This window comes from Gracilinanus agilis, chromosome 5, assembly GCF_016433145.1.
Source record: "Gracilinanus agilis isolate LMUSP501 chromosome 5, AgileGrace, whole genome shotgun sequence".
In the NCBI taxonomy this organism is placed as follows: Eukaryota; Metazoa; Chordata; class Mammalia; order Didelphimorphia; family Didelphidae; genus Gracilinanus; species Gracilinanus agilis.
This window is the reverse complement of record NC_058134.1, coordinates 228,265,007-228,288,912: the sequence shown is the minus strand read 5'-3', so window position 1 is coordinate 228,288,912 and position 23,906 is coordinate 228,265,007. Positions and strand designations below refer to the sequence as shown.

The window sequence follows — 23,906 nt, the reverse complement described above, 5'->3', positions numbered from 1 at the left end:
CACCCTATACCAAGATAAAGTCAAATTGGATAAATGACTTAAATATAAAGAGGGAAATCATAAATTATGTGAACATAGAATAGTATACCTGTCAGACCTATGGGAAGTGAAGGAATTTAAAACCAAGCAAGAGATAGAGAAAATTACAAAATGTCAAATAAGTGATTTTTATTATATTAAATTTAAATAAATATTAATTTAATTAATAAAAAATAAATATTAAATTAAAGTGTTTTGTAAAGACAAAAACAATACAACCAAAATTGGAAGGAAAGCAACAAACTGGGAAAATATTTTTATAACAAAACTCTCTGACAAAGGTTTAATTTCCCAAGTCCGGCTGCTATATCCAGGATGACCAGGAAGGCCTCCAGTGACTTAGCACATAACTCTGGGCATGGCACTGTCCTTATTTGGACTCATTTGGAATTATCCACAAATAATGCGTCCATCCTATGATGAAACTTACAGATGAAACAGATTGGGCAATATGCCTAATAAACTGGGTAATTACTCTTCTTGTAAGGATTCTGGTTTTTAATCCACTCTGCTATCCTCTTCCTTTTTATGAGTGAGTTCATCCCATTCACATTCACAGTTATGAATACTGTCTGTGTATTCCCCTCCATTTTGACTTCCTCCTTTGATTCTGCCTTTTCTCTTATTCCTCTTACCTTCCCCTCCAACTTTTCACTTTTAGTCAATCTCTCCCCTTCCCCCTCCTTAATGTTACTCCCCTTCCCACCTCCTCCCTTCCTATATTGCCTTTTAAACGACCCCCTCAACCTCTTCCTCCCTTGTATTGCTCCCCTCCCCACCAGCCTGTTTATAACCCTTCTAATTCTCTATAGGGCACGATACAATTCTCTGCCCCAATGGATCTGACTGTTCTTCCCTCTCTAAATCAATTCTAATGAGCATAAGATTTAAGTATTATTTGTTGCCAACCTCTTCCTTACTTCCATTGTATCGGTCTTCCCCGCTTCCCACTCTGTGCTTCTTTATGAAATACATATTTACCCCATTTTATCTCTTTTCCCATTTTGCTTAGTATTATCCTCTTTTTTATCCCTAGTTTTTAATATATATTTTTGACATATCATCCTACACAGTTTATCACTGTAACCTGTAGGTATACTTCTTCTAGCTACCCTGATGATAATAACAATTTTTAAGAGTAGCCTATATCATCTTTTCATGTAGGAATACAAATCATTTTAACTTATTGGGTTCCTTAGATTTTTTTTCTTTCTTAATTACCTTTAGGTGGTTCTCTTTGAGTTCTATATTTGGCCATCAAACTTTTTGTTTAAGTCTGATCTTTTCTTCAAGAATGCTTGGAAATCTATTTTACTAAATGACCATACTTTCCCCTGCAAGAATATAGTCAATTTTGCTGGGTAGTTGATTCTTGGTTGTAGACCCAGTTCCCTTGTTTTCCAGAATATTATGTTCCATCTCTTCCTGTCCTTTAGTGTGGATGCAGCCAGGTCCTATGTAATCCTGACTGTGATTCCACGGTATCTGAATTGTTTCTTTTTAGCAGTTTATAATATTTTTTCCTTGGTTTGGAAGTTCTTGAACTTGACTATAACATTCCTGGGCATTGTCAACTGGGGATTTAATGCTAGAGGTGATCTGTGGATTCTTTAAATCTCTACTTTACCCTCTTATTCAAGAATATCAGAGCAGTTTTCTTGGATAATTTCCTGTAGAATGACATCCAGGCTTTTCCTTTTGTCATGATTTTTGGGTAGACCAATAATTCTTAAATTGTCTCTCCTGGTTCTATTTTCCAGGTCTATTGTTTTATCAATGAGGTGTTTCATATTTTCCTCATTTTTTCATTCTTTGTATTTTGTTTTATAGATTCTTGATACCTTGTGAAGTCATTCACTTCTAATTGTTCAATTCTAATTTTTAAAGACTGAATTTCATCCAACATTTGAACCTCCTTTCCCTTTTGATCTATTTTTCTTTGTAGGAAATTGTTTTTATCTTTTTCCATCTTTACCTTGTTTTCAGGATGGTCAATTTTGGCTTTTAAAACACTATTTTCTTGTTTTGCTTCATGTGCCTCTATTTCGAGATAACCTATTTTGCTTAAGTTCTTTTCCCAATTTTCTTCAACTTCTCTTAATTGTTTTTTGAATTGTTTTTTGAGTTCTTCCAGAGCCTGGGTCCAATTCCCTGGAGTTCCTGAGTTTTTGCTTGGAATTCCTTGGTCCTCCTCTGTTCCATTTGATCTTTGTTATTTACCTGAATAGAAGCTGTCAATTGTAATTTCTTTTTTCTTTTTCTGTTGTTTACTCATATTTTTTTCCTTTTCCCCCTCCTTATTGGCTCTATTCTTGCTCCTCTGTTTATCTGCCGGATAAATGGGTTTGGGCTTTTCTTCCCTGAAGGAGCTTCCTTCTCTGCTCAGCTAATTAACTGGATTAGGCTAATAGAGCTGACTGGTCCTGAGGCCAAATCTTCCCCAGATGCCAACACAGGCTTTCAGGTTGGATGGAGCAGGAGAAACCTGCCACTCTTTCCCACTGCTAAACCTGGCTCTGTCCATTCTGCACCTTTGCTCCTCTGGTTTTCTGCCAGCTCTATGAGACTGATCCTCTCTGCCCTCTGGAGGCTTCTTCTCTACACTACTGATAAACTGAATTAAGCCAGTTGAGCTGATCTGCAGAGCTGAATGTGCCCTGAGGCCAAAACTTCCAGAGGCAGAGGCCCAAGATGGAGGTGTTTAGCTGAAGGTTGCCACCAGCCTGCCCTCTTCTCTGATTCTCTCCTCCCACTGCCTCCTTGACAGCTATGGTCAGAGGCTTGAGCTTCTTTGTGGTAGCAAGGCATTCAGTCCCAGTTATAGTCCTAGCCTTGAGATCCCACCAACCACTGAGTCTCAGCACAGTAGGTAAGGGAAGGGCTCTGGGACCTTCCTTCTTTCTTTTCCTTAAACTCAAGAATTCAACCTTCTCTGAGAACCTTTTCAGTTGAATTGAGCAAGAGGGTTCCTCAGGTCTGTGTTCTTGTTGGATTTGGTTTTCTGTCCTCCTTGAAGCACTTTGTTTTTTGTTTTTTGTTTTTAATTTTAAACCCTTAACTTCTGTGTATTGACTTATAGGCGGAAGATTGGTAAGGGTAGGCAATGGGGGTCAAGTGACTTGCCCAGGGTCACACAGCTGGGAAGTGTCTGAGGCCGGATTTGAACCTAGGACCTCCTGTCTCTAGGCCTGGCTCTCAATCCACTGAGCTACCCAGCTGCCCCATTTTTTTTTTTCCTAAACCCTTACCTTCCGTCTTGGAGTCAATACTGTGTATTGGCTCCAAGGCAGAAGAGTGGTAAGGATAGGCAATGGGGGTCAAGTGACTTGCCCAGGGTCACACAGCTGGGAAGCACTTTGTTTTTGATTAGTGTGGAAGGGTTTTCACAGAGGAATCAAATTTTGCTGCTTCTAAGCTACTATCTTGACTCTGCCAACAGTAATTACTCTTGTACTTCTATAGGTTCTGACCTATATGGTTATCATCTCATCTGGTAATCATTAAAACCTTGTGGACAGTAAATTCATATAAGCTAGCTTACAGATGAGACTCTGGTGCCAAGGCTATTCAAAAAGATCCTAACAGGTCAGAATGAAGGACTAAGAATAACTAGGTGAAAGCAAAAGATACTAGCCAAACACTTTAGTTCTGTAACCACCAGCTTAATTTCCTGACCTGCATCCCAACAAGCTTTAAACTGCTCCACACCCTCAGTTCAATCAATGGGAAGAAAAAGAAGGCACCATATTCCCTGACTTCTTCTATAAGTGAGCATCCTGACTCTTCTCAGAAGGTCCCTCTCTAGGCCCTTGTGGTTGGGGTCCACTTGACCCCTGTGATCACTGGTCTCTATTTTGCTTCCCTTGACTTCTGTCTTGCTCTCTACAAATCTCATGAAGCAATGCTTCAATCTAAACATCAGGATACTATGAGACTTTGCCTGGCCAGCTGCTACTTAACTACCACCAAACTCAGCAGCTGCTCCACCCACCAATGTAGACTGCCCATGACCCACAGAAGAGAGGCACTCCCACCCCACCTCAAAAGATGTCTGGGCACCAGTTCCAACAGTTCTCAGGCTGGTTCTCTCTGGCTTCTGAGCGTTGGTATAAGTTTCATGTTTGAAACATCAACCACACAAGTTAAAATGAGGGAGATTTAGCTTAGAGTTCATGGGAAATTTTTTTTAAAGCTAGATTTTTAGATCATATTGATTTCTATGCTTGTCAGACTGCTTCTGGCGTAATGTGCTGGGCTCCTGGCTCCCCACCTCTGCTTAGCATGCACCGATCTCTGAAGTTCGGCAGACATGAATTACACCCCTAGGACTCTTCTCCTTCACCTGGAGAATCCCTGCTCCACCAAGAAGTTCACCTCCTCCCTGAAGCCTTCCCTGACCTGGACAGGTAGTTAGCATTTCCCATCCAATAATTTTCAAGGTCTTTACCACAATAGTAAATACTAAATTATGAAACTCTTAAGCCCATTAAGGGAAAGGACTTCATCTTGTTTAAACTCTATCTCCTCCAGCACTAAGCCCAAGGCCCTGCACACAGCAGGTGCTCAATATAAAGAGAGCTTTTTTGGTGTTTATTTATTTGTTTGTTTGTTTGTTTGGCCCTTAACTTCTATGTATTGGCTCCTAGGTGGAAGAGTGGTAAGGGTGGGCAATGGGGGTCAAGTGACTTGCCCAGGGTCACACAGCTGGGAAGTGTCTGAGGCCGGATTTGAACCTAGGACCTCCAGTCTCTCAATCCACTGAGCTACCCAGCTGCCCCTTTGGTGTTGATTTAGCACAAAGATACACACAAGCCAGCTCCTGAAAGAGAAACAAGCATGGGGTCCTATCTATTTCTATGTATTTGTACACACTCATGCACAGATATGTATAGAAGGTCTGCCCCAGCACAATCAGCTGCCATTTTTAGGGTACCTGACTCTAAAAGCATGCCCCCTTCCCCCTTTTAATCTGCTATTTTTTAATATACAGTGGGTAAAAGTTGTGCATAAAGAGTAAAGAAGTTCCTAGAGCAGGCCCTGGTAAAATCACTCACATGCACATACATGAACATGGCATACTTTGGTTGCTCCCAGACCCTTATTTGGTGTCTTTCTTGGCTCTGGATCCTATTTTGGAGATCTGTTGTGATCACAAGGGCCAAGAAACAAAGCCTGGAGAATCCCTTCTTCACTGGACTCATATCCGTCCACCAAGTGGGCCCAGAGCCAAACTATGCTCTTTACTTCTGAATGAAGGTCAGGTTCCTTCTATATTCAACTTCTCACCTCTAAATCCTTACCAATGTTATTTTGGAGGACAGGTTTTCTGGGAGCTTCACTCTCAGCTGACTTGTTTCCTTGAATGTTGGTGGAAATCCACTCAGGAAAGCCAAGTCACGCATCAGCACTAGGCCAGGTACTTCTTTGTCTGTTGTCTGAAAAAAGACAAAATATATCCCTCCTGACTCTGGCTTATTTTACACTTGAGAGCTTTATTTGTGACTCATGCATATATGGATAGGACATCAGAGATGAGAAAATGAATAAAGATGCTACTTCATGCAAAATTCGAAGCCACAATGTCAGAAATGCCTTTGCCATTTAGGTTAATACAAATATTAAGGCAGACAAAAACATTAATGACAAAAGAGTTTCTCAAAGTCACAGGGCATATATCACTGATACTATTACAAGTGAAGCCATAAAAACCCTTAAGGAGAGGGTATCTAGTTGTTTCAATGGCCTGAGAGCCAGGCCTAATGATGGGAGATCCTGGATTCAAATCTTGGCTTCAGATGCTTCCAATATGTGTCACCCTGGGTAAATCACTTAATCTCATTGTCTAGCCCTTAGCGCTCTTCTGATTTGGAACCAATAAACAGTATTGATTTAAAGACAGAAGGTACGGGTTAAAAATATGTATATAAGTAATGTAGCAACCTACCAAATAGCCCCTCCACACAGTCTGTTTGCTGACTGCTTTTAACATTCCAGCCTGGGCATCTTCGACTACAAAATATAATTATGATATGCATTGAGAACCCATTATAAGCTGAACATACAAAACAAGTATAAGACATAATCATCTATGGCTTCAGAAAGCTGATACGGTATAATTTCAGAATAACACAAAACAGTATAGACTAACTAAGGAGTTGAGATCCTGGGGACATCTTCTGGGACAGGTTTCGAAGGTTTCGAAGAAAAGGTAGTATTCAAGCAAGTCTATAATGGATGGGAAGAATTGGGGCAGGACTTTCAAAACAGAGGCAGGGATGATAGCAAAGTCACAGTAGTGGGACATTTTCTACTGGGGGGAGGAGGAACAGTAGAGAGGCTTACAAGCTTCATCTTCTCAAGGCCTATACACCACACTTATGAAGTGACCCACACTTCATAAGCAGCACAAAGACAAGAGATTGGTCATAAAACATATTAAACTGCATGGGCCTACATATGTTCAGGCTGACTGTCAATGCCTGAATAACCTTTGGGAATTTCCTACCACCCTTAATAGTTTTATTGTAGTTGACATAGCTCTTTAAATTACCTAAAATACTTACTATTCTTAGAAAAGTAGGAAAAAACCCAACAAAGTATTAATGTAGGCTTTAGATGAACAATTAGTAATATGATTACTTTTTGAAAAATGTAGCAGAAAAGAAACATTTCAGAACTGTATAGCTTCTTACTTTCTGTCTTAGGAGAACTCTAAGACACAAGGGCAAGGGCCTGGGCAAATGGGGTTAAGTAACTTGCCCAGGGTCACATAGCTAGAAGTGTCTGAGGACAGAGTTAAATCCAAGTCTTCTCTATTCTAGGCCTGGTGCTCTAACCACTGAACTACCAGATAGCTCTTGATGTTCTTCTAACATTGATTCAATTATAGGCAAAATATTTTAATTCAAATGTAAAAGAAGCAAATTGTTGCATTTTTTCATATCAATAAAAATGGAGCTTACCTTCCTTCTGACTGTCAAAAACGACGACAGAAACATTAGTTGAAGGGTTTTTGGGTTTTGCGACATAGAATGTGTCACTAGCAGAACGCAAAGAAGGATAAATGGACGGCAACTCCTTGAGACTGATGTTGACAGGAAGAGCAGGATCTAGTATGAGCATGGGCACTTTAATGCAGTGTGTTAGCAAACATTCTAATTGCTTTTCGCTGGAAGGAAATGTGAACATTATCATTAATAATCTTGAAAAATGAAACTGATAATAATATAGTAATGTCATTAAACTATGCTGCTTTTTATTTTTATCTTTGAAAAATCAGGATGTTTTTAACAGACAAGCATTTTGGGTAAGAACATAGAAATTCAAGGAAATAAAGACAACTTTAAGGTTAGAGCTTTCCCTTATTTCCTCCCAGGATAATAAAACTAATTATCCAACTGGAAGACCATTTAAAAAAATTTTTATTCATTGTAAATTGTCTAAGAAATTAATAATTCACATCCTTATAGTGTCTAAGGCTTGTAAAATACTTAAAAAAAAAGAACATGTATACAACCATCATTATCTGCAACAATGTGCAAATTAGCCCCATTTTGTAGTGTGAGAACGAATCTGTGTTTTGACTTGATTAATCAGAAATTTGGACTTCCCTTTCAATAGGCAATCACAAAATTGATCCCACAGGCACTGTCCCTCCCCAACCTGTCCCAACCCTTCCTCCCCCCCCACCCCCACCCAGTGGTGCCAGGCTAACTGCAGAACAGGGATTGGTTCCTAGGGAGTGATGTAAGAGAGCTAGTGGGTGTAGTAAGGATTTATAAGATGAGACCCAGCAGGAAGCTGGAGAGGGGGGTTGTTTTCTGAGGCTGAGATTTGGAGACAGACATTGAGTTGTTAGGCTCTGGATTATTAGGCTAGGAAATTCTTCACCTTCTTTCTATATTTCTCTCTTATTTTCTTTTTCTTACTAATAAATATAGCTATTAACAGTCTTGAGACTTAAGGGTTAATTACAATTTTGGCGACCACCCATTCTAATCATTACAGTAGACAAAGAACCTGAGGCTAGGAGAGGCCAATGCTCTGCCCATGGTTACTGTGTTAGAGTAGAAAAATCTGAAAATTTTCAATTGCTGCAAGTCCTATCCACTTACTTCCAAACAGGCTTCTTGGCCTCTCCAGAATCTTCACTTAATCATTCCAACTCCCACCTGGCCCTTCTCCCTCAAATACCCAAATAATGGTTACACTCTTAACGTGAGGCCAGAATATGCCATTGGACCATGATGGGACCAAACATAGTAGTGTTAGCTTCATAAATGGCATGAGATTTCAGTGACTGAAACCTTTGTGCAAATTAAATACAGATTGATCAATGTATACAAGTTACCATTAATGGAAATTAATAAAATTACTTTTATTTTTCAAGTTTCATTCAATAAAATCTAATATATTTACCTTTTCTTTGTTGGTTCTGTGGAGTTCTTTCCAAGGATTTCTCTGAATAAAACAATAAAATTAAGGTCATCCAAAATGGACATACATGAATAGGGAAGTTTGGTTGGTGTCAGATAGGAGCCATGTAGGCTGAAAGAGAATGACTGATGAGCAATTAATGATGACAAAATGTATTCTACCATCCCTTATGTCAATTAGTCAGCAAACATTTATTAAGTAGTCACTTTGTGCCAAACACTAGATAATAGCAAAAAAGCCCAGTCCTTGCTCTCAGGAAAGGTAAATTCTCCTGGAGGAAATAGTAGGTAAATATCTAGAACAGTGATTCCCAAAGTGGGCGCCACCACCCCCTGGTGGGTGCTGTAGTGATCCAGGGGAGCGGTGATGGCCACAGGTGCATTTATCTTTCCCTATTAATTGCTATTAAAATTTAAAAAAAAATTAATTTCCAGGGGTGCTAAGTAATATTTTTTCTGGAAAGGGGCTGATAGGCCAAAAAAGTTTGGGAACCACTGATCTAGATTTATATTTATATAAATATTTTTTATATTTATTATTATACTGATTTATTATACTGATTAATTATTATTTTATATTTATTATTATACTGATTAATTATTATTATACTGATTTATATATAATATATAAAGATAATCAGAAAGAAGATGGAATTAGCAGATGGGAAGGGCCAGGAATAACTCTTGTACAAGGCAGGACTTGAGTTGTCAAAAGAAGTCAAGGAAATTAAGTCAGGTGAGGGAGTAGAGTTCCAGGCCTAGCATGGCAGGGACAGGACATGAAGAGATGAAGGGCCAAGTTATTTAGAGCCAAAAAGGAGTCTATATTTGACCTTGGAGGTGATAAGGAACCATGGGAATTTATTGAATAGGAAGGTAACAACAGCCAGGCCTGTGCTTTAGAAATTTCACTTTGGCACTTGAGTAGAAAATGGATTGGAGTAGGGAAGAGATACAAAACAATGAAATCAGTTGGAAGGCCAATGTAGTCATAGACAAGAGGTGGCAAGGGTCTGAACTAGAGTGTTGGGTATGGAAGTCGAAAGGAGAGGAATAAGAGATGATTAGGAGACAGAAATAGCAAGATTTAGCTGTGGGCTGGTTAGGTGGAATAAGTAAGAATGTGAAGCTAAGGATGACAAATGTCCTCTTCTCTTATTAAATATTTTTCAAAGGCCAAATTTTCAGATAAGACCTGAAAAACTTGACTAGTGATACCTTATAAAAACTGTTTTCCATAACCAAGATTATTTTTGACCAAGTTACTGGTAGAGTTAATACTACTTTATAAAATTAATTTTACAAGTCTACATTTGAGATGAATAGCATTAGCAGTTAAGGTCTGACAACAAAGCCATTACTCTAATATACTTGGGTTGTTTTTTTGTTTTTTGTTTTTGTTTTTAATTAAAAGGGACCAAGATATTTACTTTAGAACCTGGCTTTGTAATTTTATTGTTAAATTATTTTTATCAAAATATCAAAGTAATTTCAACTCAAAGGGAAAAGCTTAAATCTCCTTCAACCAGATGGCAGTGGTCTGTTGAAGTACATAAAATGAGGCCTGGTTGGCCACTGAGGTCTTTGTGAGATGGTTGATCTAATAGTCTTTAGTCAGGGAGCTACACTATACTATGCTTTTTTCTTTTCTTTTTTTAAAGCACATGATATGGGGCAGCTAAGTGATTCAGCAGAAGGAAAACCAGGTCTGGAGAAGGGAAGTTCAAATATGACCTCAGATAACCTCCTAACTGTGTGACCCTGGGAAAGTCAACTTAACCCCAATTGTCTGTCCCTTAACTGCTCTTCTGCCTTAAAACTGATACATGGCATTGATTCTAAAACAGAAGATAACAGTTTTTTTTTTTAAAGTATATGATACTTAAAATACACAAATACTACAAACTTCAAGAGGTCAGAGACTATATCTGGCAGAATTAAAGTAACTAAAAACTAACTGCTTTAAACTTAAAAATTAGCCATTATTTAATCAAAGAGAAATAAAATCTATATCCTATTAATAGAGTGCTTACTTGTTTAAATGTCTCTGAGGGGGAAATTGAGTGTTTATATCATTAGATAATTTTGTGCTGGTTACTTTAAAATCCAATCTCTCCTAGATACCTCAACAAAAGGCTTTTGGGGAGGGGGGAGCAGGGCTCCAATCTTACCTCATTGCCTTCTGTTCTTCCTCCATCTGTTCTCTGACCTGCCGAAGCTCTTTAAGCAGTTCAACATCAGTGCCATTCACCCAGGTGTAGACCACATCAATGGGCATAGGCAAGCATAGCCTGAAAAAGAAAGGCCCATTCGACATTAGAGATTTAATTTTCTATATGTATTACAACAAAAAATTTTAAAGGAGTTTGAATCAACAAGTTATAAAAGACTCATGACTATGTTCTCTAAGTACTTATACATATTTTCAAAAACAGTGAAACCTCCTTAATTTATTAGGTCAAACTGGGAAAAGCTCTATCTAAAAAAGCTGAAGTTTTTAACCACTGTGCTAAACAGAATTAGTATCCTGAGGCCATCAATTTAGAGCTGGAAGGAAACTTAGTTTTTGGATTGTTTTGCTTTTACACATATCAAATTCACCAATCTTCAAAGCCAATCAATGTGTAAACATCAAAGATTTAAACAAGGAAGATAAAAGGAAAAGAGAGTATAACTTTCCCTTTACAAAAAGAATTCATAACATTTTCTTTAAGTAGAAAGCTATCCAATGTATCTAGAATTATTACATTTATAAGCATTTTATTTAAAGCACCTCAAACAAGACATAGGCCAAGAAAAAAGAAAGAAAAAAATAAAGCTAATATAGGCCCTTGAGGCCTATATATATGAAGACAAAAAAATTAAAATAAGCAAAAGAACTCTTTGAATGTATAGGCTCTTTCAAAGTCCTTAACATTTTTTAAAGTTGAAGATGCTCCCTTTTAAAGTCTCTGAATGCTTCTTCATTTCTCACCTGAATCCTTTTTTCTAAATTCTCACAAATATCAAATTAGCAGGTTCTCTGGCCTGCTTTTGAATGATTATAAAAATACTATTCATAAATTTCTGGAGCTTATTTCTTACTGCCATATTAAGTTAAAATGCTAAATTAGGATTTAGAGTAAGGGCTTCTTCACCACTTTTGGATCATGAACCTTACAGGTAATCAGTTGGGTGAAGCCTAGACTCTTTCTTAGACTCATGCTTTTAAATGCATAAAATAGAATAACCAGGATTACAAAGCAATTAAAATAAAGATGGAATTCTTTTTTCCCCTATCCAAGTTTAAGAACTACCAGAATTACCCCTTGGGGTTCTGTGGACACCAGGTTAAGAACCTCTGATCTCCAGCAAGGTCTCTAGCACAGTGGGTACATTCCCAGAGAGGATTTATGGAAGGATACGGAAAAGAATTCCAGAATCAGTCAATTAACAAGTATTTATTACATGTTTTTTCTTACATAGGAGAAGGTGTGAATGTTTTATAATCTACTTAAGCAACTGAAGTATAGGTAAAAATAGAATAAAGATCATGCAAGAGGTATGCAATGAAAAGCTAATTACTGCTGTAAAGCCCCAAGAGTTGACCAATTTCCTGGCAAGGATAGCATAAAAAGGAAATGGTAGAATATGAAGTTTTCATTCGGAAGGAAGGAAGCAGGCATCTTGAGTTTAGTTCCAATTGATCCTGTTAAAAGACTGTCTTAACCTTCTGTTATGATCAATATTAAGCTGAGTAAAATGAGAATGTAATTCTCCCCCTACCCCAGAATGATAAAGACCATTTAATGGGGAGCTTAAAAGGTTTTCTTTTAAAGCCTTTTTGCTATCCCCGGGATGGAAGAGAGTATCAAATACACAATATGTATTTGTTAATTGTGTTTGTGGTCTTTTTTTTCCTTTCCCAAGATTATATAAGGAAACTCAGGCCCAAGGAAGTAAAATTACTTGTCCAAAATCTCATGGTAGTTCACTGCAATTCAGCAAAATTATAAATATTCCAGGACCCAAGATTCTATAAGGACTTCTGGTGAAAGGAGGTCCTTAAGAATTAAATTTTGACTATTTATAATCACATCATAAATATGAATGATCCATCTGATAGGGAAGAAATGGAAGATAACAAATAGTGTTGTAGCTACAAAGGGAACTCTCATTGACTAATTCGTTTATTAAAAGGACATGTGCATGGGGGCAGCTGGGTAGCTCAGTGGAATGAGAATGAGGCCTAGAGACAGGAGGTCCTAGGTTCGAATCTGGCCTCAGCCACTTCCCAGCTGTGTGACCCTGGGCAAGTCACTTGACCTCCATTGCCTACCCTTACTACTCTTCTGCCTTGGAGCCAATACACCGTATTGACTCCAAGACGGAAGGTAAGGGTTTAAAAAAAAAAAAAAAAAAAAAAAAAAAAGGACAAGTGCAAAAAGTCATAAAAGGGTAGTGGTAATTCAATACTTAAATGGGCCTGGGCTCTCCAATGAAATGCAGGCATTCTTTCTCATGATGCTACTGATGCTATCTTCCCTACATGACTTCTCATGCCATAAGATTTATTTTGCCCAAGCCCTCCCATAAATTCTCCATAGAGGATCTTCCTCATGGCTGGACTCATTCTTAAAGGATTTTTCCTTTTTGATATTCTTTGGTTCCAGGCCTGCCCTCAGACTACCTACTGCTAAGCCTTGCTTCTTCTACATGACTAATCCACTTCCTGAAACTATTTCCTGGATAGCATTTATATCTCTTCTTGCAAATAAATCATCTTTGAAATATGCTCTGCTCTGCATATAGATATCAGGTGTCTCTCCATTGCCTTCTGAATTGCTAATAGTCTCAAGTCTTCAAAAACTGGGATATTTTATGGTTCATAATCACAAGATGTCATTAGAAGAATATGAATATTAAATATTCCACATATGGAAATTTAATAGAAAGTGTCAAGACTAGAACCCAGTCCAAGCTCTTTCCACATCAAATATATAGAAAATGGTAAGAAAGCACTTTGGGTCACCATGGGTTAGTTAAGAAAGAGGTCATGCTAGACAAACATCACTATTTGGTCAGGTACATTGGGGAAGGTCCTTAGGGCAGTATATCCATTTCTCAGCAAAGCTTTTGGCAAAATCTTGAGTAATTTGTATTTAATTTTCTGCATCCATGTTGCTTCCCCACAAGAATTCTCAATTCAGTAGACTTGTATGAACCAAGCCTGGAGAAGGGCAAATATTGCCCTGACTTTTTTTTTTTTAATGGAAAAATGGATACAGTCTTCAAAAAAATAGAAGGCAGTGAGCTTAACTTCAATTTCTGCACCATAATATTAAAGGAATGGTTGGGAGGAATTTAATAAGAGAGGCTATGAACACTAAGCACACAATTTCTTAAAGAACAGGTCATGCCAAATTAAGTACAACCATTTTTTAAACAGGGTTGTGAGGTTGACCAAGCAGAGAAAGGCCGGAAACCATCTATCTGGATTCTAGTACACCACTTAACATTATCTCATGCAGTCCTTGTATGCGAGATTTTTTTTTTTAAGCCTTACTTTCTTAGGAACAACTAAGACAGAAGGACAAGGGTTAGGCAAATGGGGTTAAGCGAATTGCCCAGGGTCATACAGCTAGGAAGTGTCAAACCCCACATTTGAACCCAGGTCCCCCTGACTCCAGACCTGGTACACTCTATCCACCTTGCCACCTAGCTGTCCCTAGAATCACATTTTTGTACAAGAATTTTTTTTAAACCCTCACCTTCTTAGAATTGATACATAATATCAGTTCCAGGGCAAAAGATTGAGGGCTAGCCAATTGGGGTTAAATGACTTGCTCAGGGTTGTACAACTAGGAAGAGTCTGAGGCCAGATTTGAGCCACAGTCCTCCTCACTGTAGGCCTGGAGATCTATCCACTGTGCAAGCTAGCTGCCCCACTTGTATACAAGATTAAAAGGCAAAGGCTGGAGAATGGAGACCTGGAACTGAGTGACTGAAACCAAAAAGCGATCATTACTAGACTAATACCAGCTGGAGGATGGTCTGCGGTGACCCAGGAATCCATCTGTCCATGGCCCTGAGCTTATTATGTTTCTTTGTATTCCAGTGTTTAGCACAGTGGTTGGCACTTAAAACATGCTGGTTGACTTAAGAAAACTAAAGCTCAAAGAAATTAAATGTTTTTCATGTAGCAGATTAATTTTAATATCAGTCTTTTTTTTTAAATCACAAAAGTTTGATGTGAAAGCCAGATGCTAAAAGATATTTCAATGTATTTGCTCTTAATTATTACTTCTGAAAACACAAATACCTCCCCCCCCCATTTTTAAAAAACCATGGAGAATAGCTAGGTAGTTCAGTGGTGAAAGCCAGACCTAGAGTTGGGAGTACCTGGGTTCAAATCTGGGTTTAGACCCTTCCTAGCTGTATGGCCCTGAGCAAGTCACTAAACCCTGATTGCCTAGCCCTTATCACTCTTCTTAGTACTGATTCTGAGAAAGTAAGGGTTAAAAAAAAATATATGGACAAACTCAAGCTGGTTATAGGGCAGGCAATCAAATGGGTAATGGGACTGGAGATCATACAGGGAAAGGTCCTACTGATGCTTAGTTTCCAGAAGAAAAGGTATGAAGGAGTGAAAAAGGGACATTCTCTGTGAAGGTCTTTAATTACCTGAAGGCCTTTCACTTGGGAAAAGGATTTAGATTTATCCTGAGTAGGCCTAAAAAGCAGAACCAGGAACAGGTGATAGGAACTGTAGGGGCAGAAAGAATTCTCTAACAAAGGACTGGCTCTGTGACTTGAGAGCTATAGAAACTCCCAAGGAGGAAATTCCCCCAACCAAAGCAGGGCCTGGGGCACTGAGAAGAATAAGTCACTAGACCCATGTCACACAGAGAGTATGTGGCAGAGACAGGACCTGAACTCAGGCCTTTCTGTCTGAAGTCAGCTTTCTTCCACACTATAATATTGCTTCTCAATGTAATGAAGATATTAAAAACCAGAATGGGCTGATGGGTTAGGTAGTGAGTTCATCATCAATGAAGGTCTTTTAGAGGCTATATAATAACTTGGGGATATTACACAAAGGATTCACACTCCAGGGAGAGACTGGTAGATAAACTAAGAGTGTCCCTTTTTCCAAGATTATATATAGTTCACTCTCCTGCTAAAGAAGTTACAATGAATGATTTTCTATTACTTACCACAAGAAAGTCATCTGTACCCTTAGGCTATCCCAGCCCAGGGAAGCAACAACAGATCATAATCACCCTCAAACAGTAGGACTTAAAGTGTTTTGGAGGGTTCCCCAAATCTAGTACCATAAACTGCCTGCCCAACCTTGTCTAATCCCATGAAGAATTGGTGATTGCTATCATGAAGCATTTCCTAAAGCAAAATTTAACTCCTGAAAGTTTTACCTGCATACTTTGGTTTACATTTGAGATTATCTAATCTCATTCAACTTTTTCTTATTTCTTCAGGTTTTGAAATAAGAGCCTCTTATCTTCCACTGATAGAAATTCTCTGGGCTATAGTAAAAGACTCCTTCACAAAGTTCTCAACTGGTGTTTGAGAACACTAAAGTCAGTATCTTCATATATTTATCCTATAAATATAATATGCTTATATAATTATTTCGGGTAGGGCATCCATCATTCATGTGGCTTAGTGATCTGTGATGGATACAGTATTTTTTTTTTAACTTTTACCTTCCTGTCTGAGAATTAGAACTAAGTACTGGTTCTAAGGCAGAAGAGCGGTAAGGGCTGGGGGAGGGGGTGAGAGGTGTGGCAACTTGCCCAGGGTCATACAGCTAAGAAGTGTCTGAGGCCACATTTGAACCCAGGACCTCCTATTTCCAGACTTCACTCTCTATCCACTGAACTACCTAGATGCCCCAATGGATATAGCTTTAATCCTTGACTCTCCCATCCTCTCCTACCAATGGAATCACTGGTTCCAATCCTCTGATTTTACAAATAATTGTGTAAACTGTTTTTGAAACCAAAGCTCCAAAGCAAAATGACTTGAGGTCACGTAAGTAGTTGCCAGCAGAATCAGATTAATCTTAATATTCACTTAAATAGAATGTTAAGATGATAAATCTGATGGTTAAAAATAGCAATAATAATGTAAGCTAGATGTCAAAACCAGGTGATGTAAAGTTACTTTGCTGTATTTGCTTATAAACTAAAATCACAAATTTACTTGCCTAAGGAAGTTCATACCAAACATTAGTTCTCCTAATGAAGACAAAGAACATTCATATGGTTTTCTTGAACACACTGGGATCATGTGACTTCCTCAAGGTCTGTGAGTCAGTTATTAGTTTCTCTAAGATTAGACTCTGGCATTTCTATTTGAGGCTCTGTTCCAACCGCTAAACCACTATCTTAGTTTCCAAATAGGTAAACTATTAGAAATAAGCATTTCTCAGAGTTAACATCTAAATCATCTGTGACTCAAGTTTGATCATTATCCAGTGTCAGAGGGTGTTAAAATTATTTTTGGATAAAATTAAAACACTTTTCTAGAAGATCTTAGAAAACTCACAACACTTACGGAACTTAAAATCATAGAACTCAAAAGACTTCTCATTATACAAATGAGGCTTGATGACTGTCAAGGTTACTGGGCTAATTAGACATATATTCAAATTCAATAAACATTCAGAATCTACTCCTCTTCTTCACTACATAACACTGAAATCTGGTTTCCAACCTCATCACTCAAACTGCCTGCTCCATAGTTAGCAATGATCTTAAAAACAAAAAAAACTTACTTTCCATCTTAGAATCAATACTGTGTATTGGTTTCGAGGCAGAAAAGCTGTAAGGGCTAAGCAATAGGGTTAAGTGACATGCCTGGAGTCACACAGCTAGAAAATACCTGAGGCCAAATTTGAACCGAGGACTTTCTGTCTCTATGTCTGGCTCTCAATCCACTGAGCCACCTAGCTGCTCCCCAATAATCTTTTAAATTGCTAAATCTAATGGCTTTTTTCAGTCTTTCTCTTATCCAATCTAGCTGACAGTATTGATAACCCTCTCCTCTAGGGTACATTCTTCTCTCTGGGTTATTGTAATACTACTTGCTAGGTTCTTATCTTACCTATATGGCAGGTCCTCAGACTCCTTTGCTGGCTCATCAACCTTCCTATATCCCCTAACCATGGGTATTGCCCAAGCTCCTGGGCTAGATCCTGTTCTTTTCTCCCTCTATACTCTCAGTAACCATCTAAAAGGACCTTACAGACTTAACTATCCGCTGGAAGCAAATGACTCCCAGATAAGCAGACCTGGTCAGGTCTTTCTCCTGAGCTTGAGTTCCATGTCATCAATTAACTGTTGGACATTTTGTCCCATAAACATTTCAAATTCAACATGTCTAAAACAGAATTATTGTTTTCCTCCAGACCCTCCTCTCTTCCAAATGTCCCTGTTTCTTGCAAAGGCACCACTCTTCTATTCACCCTATTCATAACATCAGTATTGTCCCTGACCCTTCACTTTGCAGTACATCTTTAGCATCTAATTTCTTCACTGCAGCCATACTGGTTAGCTTAGGCATCTAGGTGACCTCAAGGACCTCCTAACTGGTCTTCTTACTTCAAATTCTTCCCATTCCACAGTATCCTACTGAATGCTGCAAAAAAAAAAAAAAAAGTAAGTTTCCTTTATGCAGATCTGACTACATGATCTCCCTACTCCAAAGGTTTCCTGTTGCTTCTAGGATTAAAAGTAAATGCCTCAGATTTATGAGAAAGAATGCTATCCACATTCAGAGGAATAACTATGGGAGTAGAAACACAGATGAAAAACAACTGCTTGATCACATGGGTCAATGGGGATATGATTGGGGATCACCCTAGTGCAAATATTAAAAATATGGAAATAGGTCTTGATCGATGTGTAAGAAATAACATTAATATAGATAAATTTAAAAACATCATGGTTTTAAGGGATTTATTGAAAGACATTTAGAAAAATGAAGCCACGTGCCTGTTATTTTAAAAGGGACCTGCCATTACTTGCTTCTCCCATCCTCCCTCCTGCTCCATGGTCACAAAAGAGAGAGCATACCAACCCAGGCACTCACTATTTAACCTTCTGTTTACATTATTAGGTAATTGCCTATATCATTTACGTAAGCCAGGAATCATGGGAAATGTAGTTTCAAGGACCCCCAAATTTCCAAGATCACAAATGACACATGTAAAACCAGTGGAATTGCACATTGGCTATGGGAGGGGGGTGGAGGAAGGGGTCAGGAAAGAACATGAATCTCGTATCCATGGAAAAATATTCTAAATTAATTAAATAAAATTTCCCAGATTAAAAAAAAAAAAAAAGAGTAAATGCCTCCGTTTAGATTTTAGACTCATTTACAATGGAGCCCCCAATCCATCTTTCCAGTCTCATGAGATATGACATGTTTGCATGAGATGACAGCTCTAGATCTTGATGTTGCTCAGGCCATGATGCTAGGTTGGGATTGTTCCTTGTCTCTGCCAGAAATTTAGCTTTTTCACTCGGGGTAAATAGCTCTGTTAATATGAGTTCCACATCTTCAAAATTTGGATTATACAGCCTGACTGCCCGTTTGAATTCTTTTATCACCTTATGTGGATTTATGAAGAACTGGGGGAATCTCCTTTTTAAAATCTCTAGATCCCCTCCAGTAAATGGTTTATATCCTTTAACATGTATAATCCCAGCATCCGGTTGTACAATTGTTCTATCTGTAATAGGAAGTATTGTTACAGGAGCTGCCTCTGCCCCTGCAACTTCTTGCTTTTCTGGGTTGTCCTTTTTAATCTCTTGTTGTTTTTCACCCCCTTTCTTTGTTGTGACCATGCTTTCTATGATTTCCAGTTGCATAATTGTCCTAGCATCAAGTTCTTTCCCTTCCCTTATTTGCTTGTTAATTTCTATTAGTGTTTTCATATATTCTAACATTTTTTCCATAGCCGGATCAGTAACCTTAGTGTTTCCAAAAGTAAAAGCCAGTATCTTTCTTAAAATCATTATGGCTCCATAGCCAGTGGCAGTCATGGCTATGCCAGTTGGTACATAAGCCAATGCCTCTCCAATTGTAATTGTTAGCCATAGATAAGTGTCATAAAATTCTATTATTGATCTAAAAAATTGGGGAACAGTGACAAACCAAAATGTAGCACAGGTTTGCCAAATCCCATAAATTAAAACAGCAGAGCACCCCAAGGTAACTATTGCTCTGTTTAACATGTCAGCCATCTTATCTCTTCTCCACTAGGTCCTAATAGTACAAATCCTAGGCTGGCTGGCCAAAACTGTTATGATTATAATAACAGATAGTTTGGAGAAGCAGATAAATGTTTCAGGGCCAAATAGTGCTTTAAGTTAAGAGCCAGAGATTGACAGGCTACAGTGAGGAAAGGAGGGGATAAAACACTCCTGGCTCTCAAACCCCTTCCCCTCTAACTGCTTCTGCTTCAGTTGGTAATGAAGACAGGAATAGGATTCTTCTGGTAAGTTTCTCTTATGGCTGAAACCCCAATAATGTTCCTTTCTTAAATTTATATTCCTCTCAGGTCAGTTAGAGGAGATATATAGAAATTATTTATCTAACTGTTGAGGACAGAGGAGATCTTAAACTGGCAGCCAACAGGATTCAATCTAGAAGTTCAGACTGAATTGTAAGTATCTTCCAAATAATTATCAGGCACAGCTTTGAAGGTAAAAAGTTATATTAGGAATTAACAAGGAAAATTATATAAATCCATGAAGGGTTTAGGATAAATGAAAAGTGACCCTAAACTGTTAAATTGATGCCCCCTTCCCCCTCCTCACTGGAGGGATGAAGCACTTAACTAAAACTGGCTCTCTTGCTATAGATAAATATCTTACTCTCTAATTACTAAATAATTATATAATTATATTAATGAAGAATAGAAATGACAAATAGGCTAACTCTATGAGTAGAAACCACTGGTTTAAGTTACAATGGTTTCTCAGGAGAAACCCCAAGTCAGGAGAAACAAGCAGAGTATCTGTTCACATCCAATCCCACAAATTAACTGTCTTCAACCCTTCTCAACTGCCCCTCACCCAAAGTTCTCCAGGGGGGTCCCCTGGAATTCTGGGTGAGGCTCTCCCTGTGCCTTTGCAGGGATTCCATGCTTTGCATCTGCACACAACATAAGACAGTGACAGGAGGCTGCTCACTGTTCAAGTAGGAAAAACAGCTGCTACTTTACCTACATCATCAGATTCCAAAGGGACTCACCATACATTCTGGTTTCCCAATCAACACTGAGATTTGTTTATGGGTGACGTCTACATTAGAACAAACATTCTACATGTTGTTTGAAGCCGGTTACACACTCTCTAGATCTCCTCCTAAGTTCTTTGAGGACAGTAATTATTGTTTTTCAGCTTTGTATCTCAAAGAATAACACAGTATCTTACATACAATAAGTACTCTACATGAATGTTACAGGGTGACTCATTCAAGAAGTTCGATAATCATCTTCAAAATAAATCTTACCTGTTCTGAAAAGACTTTCCAGCAATGTTGTCTCTATATGAATCAAATAGAACATGATATTGGTCCCGACTCCATTCCAGAACAACCTAAATGAGAGAAACTCAGTTATTATGTTGTGTTCACTTTCTTGGCATTGGAGGATCACAGAATCATTGTTATCTCTTTCCCTTTCCTCCATCCCAAGGATGCCAGAAGCCAAATGGGGTTGCTAGAGGATGAGGGAGGAGATGAGAGGTAAGAGGCATGGCTTCCAAAAATACTTTCATGGACCTATCAAATGTGATTATTTATCCCTAAAAATAATATATCTGTTCAGAACTTCTTGAAGTCAGGAACTATTTTTTGCATTTCTTTGTATCTCCAGCACTTATCATAAGTGCTTGGCATGTTTAGGTACTTAAAAAAATGCTTATTTAGAAGATGGCACAATGGTTAGAGAGCTAGGCCTGGAGTCAGGTTCAAATCTGATGATTTCCTTCCTAGCTATGTGACCCAGGGCAAGTCAAACCCCGATTACCTAGCCCTTACCACTTTTCTGCCTCAGAATCAATACTGAAGGATTTTAAATAAATAAATAACTTAAAATCTGAAAATACTTATTGATTAACTAATTGAGGGGAACTGGAGTGAGGTGACAAGAGTTCAATAGTTGCTTCCTAGTAGCACAGGAACCATTACAAAAATAATAATAATAATAATTCAATGTACTTACAACTGGGGCTTCTATAATCAATATAGCCATTGCTCAAAAGACTACTCAGTAAGTACGGCAATGTTTCAATTACAGAGCCTAAATCCTCAAAGAGCTAGAGCCTTTGCAACAGATCACAAAGTCTGTAGTTTGATCTTTTAAAAACACTTTCGGTCTTACATACATACTAGTTAAAAAAAAAAAACAACCTTTTTGTTATTATTCCTAATAATAACTCTAAAACTAATCCCTTCTCTCTATCATCCTTACTGTGTACACATAATAGGCCTCAATGAATGTGTTTGTTGGTGCCTCTATTTTGTTTTCCAAATCTTTCATGTAAAATTGATCTGTCCCTGCAAGTGGATGTTTCAGAGGGAAAAAGACTGTGTTATCCATCTTTTACAATCTTTTCCTCCCCCTTTCCCCAGTACCTAACAGATCAACAGATACTGGCCCAACTTACATTTATCTTTTTTACATTTATACACAGAGAAGCAGCTTGGCAGTAGTGGACAGAAATCTGGGTTCAATTCTGCTTCTGACCCCACCATTGACACATATGCTTGATATAGGACCCTGAGCAAGTCACTTAACAACAGTATACCAGGCACTCTCTAGAACTAGAAATTGTAGAGAAGGTACAGATCTGCGTTGGCAGAAGTTTCCTTATCTGGGAGTTAACGATATCAACTGATTCATAAGTCCAGATCCTATTTCTCTGTGTGGGTACATGTATGTATGTACCCACACACACTACATATTCTATTTTTCTACATCCAGCACTCCGCCTGTTTTTAATTACTTAAATTATTAAGCACCTATAATATAAGAGGCATAGCCAATTATAAGACCATCCTTGCCCTCAAGGACACACGTGCAAACCTGTTTATTTCTTTCATCAGATAAATTCATCTAAAAGTTACAAAATCAGCAAATAGAGAAGTTGGCCTTTTTTCAACACATTTTTAAATGTCCTGGAGACTGTCAAACTAAGTCTAAGGGGATTCCTCAGGGATTGCAGTCCACTATCTCTGTATCATGTTTGCTTTATTCTTTCTTACATGCCACAGCTTGTCTTTTCTTTTTCTTTGGCCCTGTGTTCCTTACTTTTGGTCTCTTATCACTTCTTTTCCCCCTGTGTTTAGCCCTAATTTTTGAAAGACCACTGCTAACTTTTGAAGCAGATTAAAGTAGGGTTCAGCAAATTTGGTTTGGATCTAGAAAAAAAGTAAAATAATGTAGCAGATGAAAGTTTTCAATTAAGATAAAGGAGTTGGGGGAAACAGCTGCCTGTGATCATAAGGGTTTAGTTCCCACTATTAAGTTGCAACCCAGATTTAACTTACTCTCTGAGAAGGCTCTCCCTCCCTCTCCAAGACCCAATGAGAAAGAAAGCAATATACATGTGAAATCATGCAAAATATACTTCCAAATTAATCATAATGCTAAAAAAAGCAAAAAAAAAAACAAACAAAAGGTGAGAAAGTTATACTTCAACTTGCATTCAAGAGTTTTATCAGTTTTCTCCTGGAGGTGGATAGCATTTTTTAAAAAACATAGATCCCTTGGAATTGTCTTTGATCATTGTATTTGATCAGGGTAGTCAAATCTTTTACAATTGATCATCATTACAACATTGCTATTACTGTACACAATGATCACTTGGTTCTGCTCACTTCACTTTCAATCAGTTCATTGAAGCCTTGTCATTCCCCCCCCCCCCCGAAACCACCCTTCTCATCATTTCTTATAGCCCAATAGCATTCCATTCACAATCATATTCCACAACTTGCTCAGTCTTTCCCCAACTGAAGAGCATCCTCTCAATTTCCAATTCTTTGCCATTACAAAAATATAAATACATGGTTTTTACATATAGGTCCTTTTCCTTTCTCTTTGATCTCTTTGGGACAGAGACCTAGTAGAAGCAATGCTGAGTTAAATGATTTGCATGGTTTTATAGCCCTTTAGATATAGTTCCAAATTGTTCTCCTGAATAGTTAACACCAGTTCACTACTCCACCAACCTATTTTCTCTCATCACTTGAAGCATTTGTCATTTCTGATAGGTATGAAGTGGTATTTCAAAATTTTAATTTTAATTTCCCTAATCAATATTGATTTAGCATTTTTTCTTATGACTATGAATAGCTTTGATTTCTTCTTCTGAAATCTACCCATTTCTATCATTTGACCATTTATCAATTGGGGAATGG

The 23,906-nt window shown here is 38.1% G+C and overlaps 1 protein-coding gene across 1 annotated transcript in view; it reads right to left on the bottom strand.

Moving 5' to 3' along the window:
• Positions 1-23,906, bottom strand: part of GNPTAB (N-acetylglucosamine-1-phosphate transferase subunits alpha and beta) — an 81,399-nt gene that overhangs the window by 40,647 nt on the left and 16,846 nt on the right. The window contains exons 2-7 of the mRNA XM_044678734.1: positions 20,997-21,082; positions 10,646-10,765; positions 8,458-8,499; positions 7,002-7,207; positions 5,984-6,048; positions 5,340-5,474 (exon numbers count right to left, since the gene is read on the bottom strand). Of these exons, the coding sequence (XP_044534669.1) occupies positions 5,340-5,474; positions 5,984-6,048; positions 7,002-7,207; positions 8,458-8,499; positions 10,646-10,765; positions 20,997-21,082 (654 nt within the window). The remainder of the gene's footprint in view (positions 1-5,339; positions 5,475-5,983; positions 6,049-7,001; positions 7,208-8,457; positions 8,500-10,645; positions 10,766-20,996; positions 21,083-23,906) is intronic.